Source organism: Sinocyclocheilus rhinocerous, unplaced genomic scaffold (genome assembly GCF_001515625.1).
Source record: "Sinocyclocheilus rhinocerous isolate Xijiao unplaced genomic scaffold, SAMN03320098_v1.1 scaffold45, whole genome shotgun sequence".
Taxonomy (NCBI): Eukaryota; Metazoa; Chordata; class Actinopteri; order Cypriniformes; family Cyprinidae; genus Sinocyclocheilus; species Sinocyclocheilus rhinocerous.
This window is the reverse complement of record NW_015632734.1, coordinates 292,589-300,880: the sequence shown is the minus strand read 5'-3', so window position 1 is coordinate 300,880 and position 8,292 is coordinate 292,589. Positions and strand designations below refer to the sequence as shown.

Here is an 8,292-nt window from a genome sequence, read left to right as displayed (position 1 = left end):
CCTTCGTGTGGAGTCGGTATCCTCCTGTGTTCTCACCTCAAACGGGTAGAAGCACTGAGAGGCCCCGGCTTCGGGTCGGTTTGCTAAAACCGCTTCAGAGAGTCCATATCGTAGACCCTGTCGAGCTCCTCCGTTCCCTCGGCAGCCAGACGTGGCGGATCGTCCGGCGCCAGGCCCTCACTCGATGAATCCGTGAGAACCGGTAGAGGGCTTTGTTCCATATGTAGAGACCTGAGTGGATCCCATATGTGTAAAATCCACTGTATAGCCTCAGAGCCTGTGTTTCCCCGGCAGACTTCCTGCTATTTTCCAAGAGGGTTACAATCACCTCTAATCTTCCATATGCACCCAAACGGTTGTTCATATGTGTAAAGTGCTTCCGAAACCTCCTTCGGGATGGATGGGGCTTCCGCAACGTTCCTGTCCCAAGTGGTACGGGTACGTTTCCCAGTGTTATCCAGTCTTACTGAGTGGTAACCCTCGTTCCCTGAAGGAGGGAACGGAGACGCCACGTCCCGTCACCACAGCTTCTGTACCAACGCTGAGCGGCCGGGTCACCAGGTCGGCTCCTCAGCGAACCTGAATATGCGCTGCATCTGCTGCCTACTTATACTCATGCTGTGATCAGCGGCAGCTGGATGCAATAATCGCATGCCAATGTGCATTGGCTCGTTTAGTTTACACTCAAAGTAGATTGGTCTCTCTAAGCAAGATCCCAATTCGTCGGTCATCCGACGTGACGTCTCCGTTCCCTCCTTCAGGGAACGAGGGTTACAATACGTAAGACGTTACTTTTGATGCCTCAACCCCTACTTTTTTGAAGTCCAACAATTCAGTAATTCCTAAATTTATTTTCATAATTTTCATGACTCATGAACACATGAAGTCACCAGAGCAGCAGGCAAGCTTGAAATATGGAAAAACTTACATTTAATGGATGGAAATATTGTCATTACATTGATTTTGTGAGAAGAAAAGATGACCTGAACACTGATGTGTTCAGTTGTTGTGGCATTTTTATGGCCTTATTTCAGCTACATTTCCCCCCCCAAAACTTACTAACCACACATAATTTTTATTTATTTATTTTTTAAATGCAAACATGTAGATCGATCTTGCTCACATATTATTGTAGCACAGTTTGTGCTGAATACAAAAAAAAAATTAGACGTTGACCAATAGTATGTTATAAGTAGCTGAAATAAGTCAGGGCATGTCAAAACATCTCAAGGGCCCCAAAATCACCTCAGACCCCAGAGGGTTAAACTCATTCTGTTCAGGACGAGCAGATTTCTAGCATCTGATGATTCATTACCCCAAAGTGTTGACTATAATAATTAATATGGGATGATTGTCAACAAAGTCATATGGAAAACACTAGAGCAAACTGATCCACTTCTTTAGTGACAGATATATACTGAACAAATGCCAGATTGGCTTCTCACCAAAATGTCACGCATCATTTCAACCGAAATATAGGCAAACTTTTCCATCATCTTCATCAAAAAAAAACCTTCATAAAGTTTTTGGCATTTATGACAAAAATAATCAAACTGACTGACAGCAGTATTGGAGGAAAACCATCATTAAAATAAAATACTGTTGCAATTGGCAACAAACACACAGATATGCATCAATGGTGAGAACCCAACCAAGTACACACTCAACAAACACAACGTGCCATAAAACGGACAAACAAGGGCCACCAAAAGAAGACAGACTGTAATTTCAAATCACCAATATCACTTTCAAATGAAATCTACATCCCACAACTGCAATGTAAAACTGTAGCGATAAGAAATGTAAATTCTTACTAATAAAAAAAGGATGCAAGTCACCTGTATCTGCATGCATTTACATTTACGTTCAAAAACACACTCATGTACATCACTTGATAGCCACATTTGTTACCTTTCTAATATTGCGTGTGTTTGAATATGTGTGCAATATTTATTCATTCTTTGAAAATTTAACCTTGCCAATAAGGCAAGCATGCTAATAAGGCATTTTTTTGACCTGAAAGGAATTGAAAGAGAAATACAGCAAGACATGGAGGGTGTTTGAGAGAAAAAGATCTGTCTACATCTTCACTGAAGATCAGATTTTCTTGCGGGCCCTGAGGGGTCAACAACTGCAGATGAACCAAATGATATGCAAATTGAAGAAAAGAAAAAAACAGCGCCACAAATTTGCTTGTGTGCACGGTGCGGCCCTTCTCATCTCAGAGAGAGTTTTGTCCAGAATTTCTCATCTACACCAACATCACGGCAGGTCCACTAATGGAGGTGTTGAATAAAAGATTGAGAGAAAAAGTAAAAAACATGTTAAAAGAACAAAGTTGAAAACCATTTGAAATGCGAGGCATTCATAACAGTTTTATCTTGCTCTCTTCATGTCTTTTTGTCTGTTTCTGTGAGGGGGGATCAAACGCAAAGAATCACCTTTCATGTGCTAATGTTATCTGCCTCCTTGAGGAGAATTCAAATTAATGATTGTATCATTATTGGTTTGATAAACTGTGTTTAATGAAAGACTTATATCAAGGATGTGAATCAAGGCTTTGAATTGCAGATATTGCCTGACGCTATGAGATAAGGTCAAATCCATCTCTGAGAGTGCAGGGCTGTCATAAACATTACTAGGGGAAGTAAAAAATTTGGTTCATAGGGCCCTAAAAAGCAGTTTTACACAATAAGGACAATTTCCTTTAAAATACTTTTAAACAAACATTCATTAAATGTTTAGTTAATTTATTCTCTGATTTTCAGCACCATTTCAGTGTTTATGATTTAAAAAAATAATAATATTAACCTTTTTTTAGGTGAATTACCTTCATAACTTTATATAAGAACCTTATTTGAAATCACATTTAAAAATGTCTGAATGTCACGGCAGTAGATATAAAATTTCAAGCAAGTGTCAACAATTGCTCTTCTCTTCACTACCTTCATGTTTCTTCCTAATTTTTGCTCAGTGTCTTTTATTCAGCTGGTGTTTTGGGGATTTTTAGTGGATGTATGAAGTCAGTTCTCCTCAAGTGAAACTAGCAGAGGAGCCACAGGTGTAGACAATCACACTAACTATCAACATGATGCACTACTATGTCACAAAACTCACAACCACAAAGTGTCACATTACTGGTTGATTTAATTTAATCAGTTATATGGAAGCCCCTTTCCACTATGTAATAAAAAAAATGACTTTTTTATTTGCACAATTTGGACTTTTTCTTGCAAATCTGTGGGGAAAAGTGTGAATTATGAGATATTACAAACACAGAATTTCTTTCTTTCACGCAATTCTGAGTCTCCCAATTCCATTTTTTTCCAGCCATAGAATAAAAAATAAGGTATTTGTGACTTTTTATCTCACTTTTCTTACTTTTGTTATCGCAAATTTTGTAAGTTTGGATCTCACATAGTTATCTATTTTATTAGTTCAATTTCTGTCAATGTTTTCCTTTAAAAGTGTGTTTGCTATCTTTAAAATAAATGCCACTTGGTTTGATAATGCAGAGACATTAATGTATTTTTAAGTGTGTCTTAAGTTTCTAAGTATGTTCTGGGGCCGCTGTATATGTGTAGAAAGTCAACAGAAAGTCAGAGTTTCTGCAGAATAACTGCTGTTGTGTCCTGAATGACTATAACGACACCACAGGACGTCAACGTCTCCAAACTCAGTGAGCTCTGTCATTAAATTCTTCATTCATTCATGCCATGTGACATCTGCACTGTCTGTCAGGTGTATTAGAGCGAAACGTGTCTGATCTGACAGTCTGCGACAGCAAACAAGACTACAATCACAGAAAGAGGTGGAAAAAAGAGTGCAAACAAAGCAGCCTATGAGGGATTTGTTCATATTGTTGGGATTGTAATGCTGTACTTGAAGTTACTGATGACTGAAACATGTTTCTCTGAGGAACAGAGAGAGATGCTGCCACTGCCAGTCCTGTGCCGAGGATACATCTTTAAAAAATACAGATGGTTGAGTTTCTAAAATCTGACTGGATGAGCCATGTCTGAAGCCAATTTAATTAAGCAATAATTATTGCTTTATTGTTATTATATATTGAAAATAGCAGAGGACCTAGGACAGATCCGTGTGGCACTCCATACTTTACTGGTGATAATTGAGATGACTCCCTGTTTAAATAAACAAAGTGGTAGCGATCGGACAGGTAGGATCTAAACCATCTTAAAGCCTGCCCTTGAATACCCGTATAGTTTGGTAATCGATCTGTGAGTATGTCATGATCTATGGTGTCGAACGCAGCACTAAGATCAAGTAAAACCAGCAATGAGATGCAGTTTTGGTCAGACGCGCTATATTCATGACTGGAATGCTGGATTGACCAATCAAACATTATGAAAAGTTCATTTAATTACACACAGGTCTACCTGGGACCACATATAAACTTGTGTATTATTCTATAGTTATTAATTCTATTTTAATTCTCTACACTAATTATATTACTTGGTAAAAAAATGCGTTTGCATATTATTAAGAAATGTTACTAATTTTATGAAACACTGGTGGCTGTTATCCTATTGCTTTTGCTCCTTTTATACAAGCAATAAGCTACTTGAGGCAGGGTGTGATTTCACCATACTCCATGCAGATCAACATCCCTTAAACACACTATTAATTGTTTGATACATTTTATTTCCTGTTGGCATATTTTCTATGTAACAGGATGTTGGTGCTGGACAAATCGAAGGTCTTGTCTGTGTTTTCTGTATAAGGTTGTTATAATTAAATAATAAGGCTGCGACATCTGTATGAGTAGCATAACCTTGTGAAAAAGAAGTGTGTTTAAATGTACTGAATGTGCACTTGCAATTCAAATCTTAAGTCAATTTTTAAAAACTAGCAGATAATACTATGAAATAAAAGTTCATTTAAGTGTACATAAAGAAAGCACACTTCCATGACTATCTTTCTTAAATCACTTTGTAATAACATCAAATGAAAAGCATTTAAATTACATAAAAAAATAGTTTTAATAATCTTTTGTCGTGCTTTAAAGAAGTTGATTATAAGGACTTGATTATAATTTAAACTGTAGTGTGTTATTTGATATTACATCTATAGTAAATAATTTTAAATGTTCAAGTGTATTATTCGGTAAGTACTAAAAGCGATGCTTTCATGTCATCTTTAACCATGGTAAAATCACTCTAAGGAACCATCTGTAATGGCTTTATTGTTATTGCTTTTAAAGGATAGTTCACTCAAACAATGAAAATTCTGTCATCATTTACTCACCCTCATGTCATTCCTAACCTGCATGAATATCTATATTTTGGTAATCAAACAGCTTTGCCGATCACTGACCATGGATACAAACAAACAAATTAATAAATTTATTAATCTACATTTATTAAAATATCTTTTATATGTTTCAGAGAACAAAGTAAGTCACACAGGTTTGTAACAAAATTAGGGAGACTAAATGATGACAGTATTTTAATTTTTGGATGAACTGTCCCTTTAAATACTTATAACCATGATGTAATACCAGTATGTATCTAAGTCGATAAGTTGGTCACCCTGTAACGGTGCTGGATGGTAGTGTGTGTTTTACTGTGTACAGTCTCTGATGGTCTCTCACCGATCGTCAAAGTGGTGGGCGGAGCTCAGCTCATCTGGATGAGATAAAGGGCGTGGCAGTCTTCGGGTTTGGGGAGGAGCCAGATAAAACCTCCTCCTCAGGGACGGCCTCTATAGCGGACAGTAACTGATAATATTCATCCTCTCCATCCAGAAGCTTGATTTGCCTGAGAAATGAGAGAGAAATATAAGAGGGTCACTGATACATTAAGGCAAACAGGGCATAAACTGTAAAAATATAGGTTTGGTAACCTAAAAATATGCTTCATGTAATACAGAATCTAAATGAACTGGATCTATCCATCAAAAAAAAAAAAATAATAATAAAAATAATAATAACTAATGTAACTGAATTAACTTGAATATATTAGGGTTTTTTAAGTGTTTTTTCAAGTAGTTCCTTGAAGTAAGCCTAATGTGGACATTTAAAAAAAAAAAATCAATGCCAATATTTTACATTAAAACTTGTTTGACATTACATTAAAACTTGCATCCAATAACATCAGGAAGAGGGCTTATTGTAGGTGCTGTGTCTTATAATTTCTTTCAAGTCTTTCCATTTTTTTAAACACACATCAGAGGTTGTACTTTTATGCAGATTGGTTTTATAGGGTTGATAAGACAATTGTGTAAACAATTGTTTGATCCGGCTGTTTTAGAAAGCATTTTAGTTATGGTATAATATGAAAAATATGTTTTGGAAATATGAAAAAGTGAAAAGTGAAAGTGACGTGACATATGGCCAAGTATGGTTACCCATACTAGGAATTAGTGCTCTGCATTTATCCCATCCTGAGTGAACACACACACACCGTGAACACACACCCGGAGCAGTGGGCAGCCATTTATGCTGCGGCGCCCGGGGAGCAGTTGGGGGTTCGGTGCCTTGCTCAAGGACACCTCAGTCGTGGTATTGAAGGTGGGAGAGAGCGCTGTACATTCACTCCCCCCACCTACAATCCCTGCCGGTACGAGACTCGAACCCGCAACCTTTGGGTTACGAGTCCGACTCTCTAACCATTAGGCCACAAAAGTACTTCAACTTAATTGAATATTTTATTTTCACAAATGTATTATGTTTTTTTTTTCATAAATGAGGCAAACAAAATATACTTTTGAGTTTTGTCTTCAGTAGTCCAATGAAACTGTCCTATGGTGTGGCAAATTAATTCATTAAATGAATTAAATACAAACATTTAAACAATCTCTCAACTAATATGAGCTCATAAAAACTGCATGCATAATAATGATAGAAAAATTTGCAAAATACTGTTAAAAATCTTCTTTAAAGTACTGAATGCAAATTTCCCTAATTATATTCTAAATTTAATTGGCTGCATGTCCCTTCTCGTTTCTATTACAAGATGCTTTAATGACCTTTCCACTATCTCAACTAGTTACTTCAGCCTCACATATTCTCTGAGCTCCTCAGAGTCAAAACATCCAGACTTTCCTCTGTGGGTGGAAGATCATTTAGTATCACTCTGAAATACTGAAACTCACTCCCACTGAGTCCCCACAGCATCACAATATTCACATTCACAATCCCTGCCTCTTAATGTCTGTGTTTCTCTGAGTTTCTCATGTCAGTCAGTTGCATTTGTTTCTGAAACATCTCTGTGGTGAAGCAACCTCAGTGCTGCAAATTACAGGCGCTAAACTAATAAAATAGTGTTTTTCATTTTAACAGTGTTAAAAAAGCAAAACAAATAGCCTAAGAGGTTAAAACGACAAACTAAACAGGCAAGGAAGCTGCCTTACTTTTCACAGGGGTTAAAATAATAAATAAATAAAAGAAAAAGCAAGAAACGGTTAATCCTTTCATAAAGAGCGCTGACATACAGCCTGCTCGAGGTATTAGAGGAACCAGGCTTAACTTCACAGACTGTGAGGTCACATATCTCACAATTAATACATGCATTCTTATATCACGTCATCTCTCCTCCCAAAAATAATAGGGGAAAAAGGGCGCTTCTTAAATAGCTCGTATTTTCAGCTGCGCATTTGCATGAGAAGCAAACAGAGCCGTGGTCTTCTCGGCTCCCCTCCTGAGCTGGTGGGGTGTTTAGATACGAAGAAGGAAAGCTGTTATTTACCCCAGTTTTCTGGGTTTCCTCTTGCTCCCCTGATAATCCAGACTTCTCTGCAGAGAGGACACAGAACCAGTGCACGCAAACACACACACACACACAAGCACAGAGTTAGAAAAGCTTCAGAAAAGACAAGTGCGAAGCAACGAACATGCGCGAGAGAATCATTAATTTTTAATTCAAAGTGATTTTGTGTTGAATGTGTGCAGATGCTGATAATATCAGAAGTCACAGCATAATTTTTCTTGATCAAAGCGCGCGCGACTGAGGCTGATGAGGCAGGCATCTTGCTCGGCTTTGATAAACCACATCAATTATTCACCGTGAAGGGAGACATCCTCACATGAAAGCAACAGATAAAGCGCCAAAGCACATGGTGGAGACAACAGAACGTCGGAGCGGCGTGGGGGCTCGGGGGTCTGGCACAGGTAGCTTTAATTGTATTATCATCTGGAAACAAAGTTAGACAAAGGCTTGCATGAAAGGCTTTGAACTCACGTTGAGATGGTTGTAATAAAGACTGTCTTCCGGGCTGTTCAGGAGCTTGGGCTGCTGTCCTCTTCGCCGAGGGGAACGGTGATGTAGCTTCACC

At 37.9% G+C, this 8,292-nt stretch overlaps 1 protein-coding gene across 1 annotated transcript in view; it reads right to left on the bottom strand.

Annotated features, from left to right (window-relative positions):
• LOC107742962 (myosin-IIIb-like) overlaps positions 1 to 8,292 on the bottom strand; it is a 149,793-nt gene that overhangs the window by 6,472 nt on the left and 135,029 nt on the right. Inside the window, exons 32-34 of the mRNA XM_016556051.1 lie at positions 8,199 to 8,285; positions 7,707 to 7,753; positions 5,612 to 5,777 (exon numbers count right to left, since the gene is read on the bottom strand). Coding sequence (XP_016411537.1) covers positions 5,642 to 5,777; positions 7,707 to 7,753; positions 8,199 to 8,285 — 270 coding nt within the window. The 3' untranslated portion in view covers positions 5,612 to 5,641. The remainder of the gene's footprint in view (positions 1 to 5,611; positions 5,778 to 7,706; positions 7,754 to 8,198; positions 8,286 to 8,292) is intronic.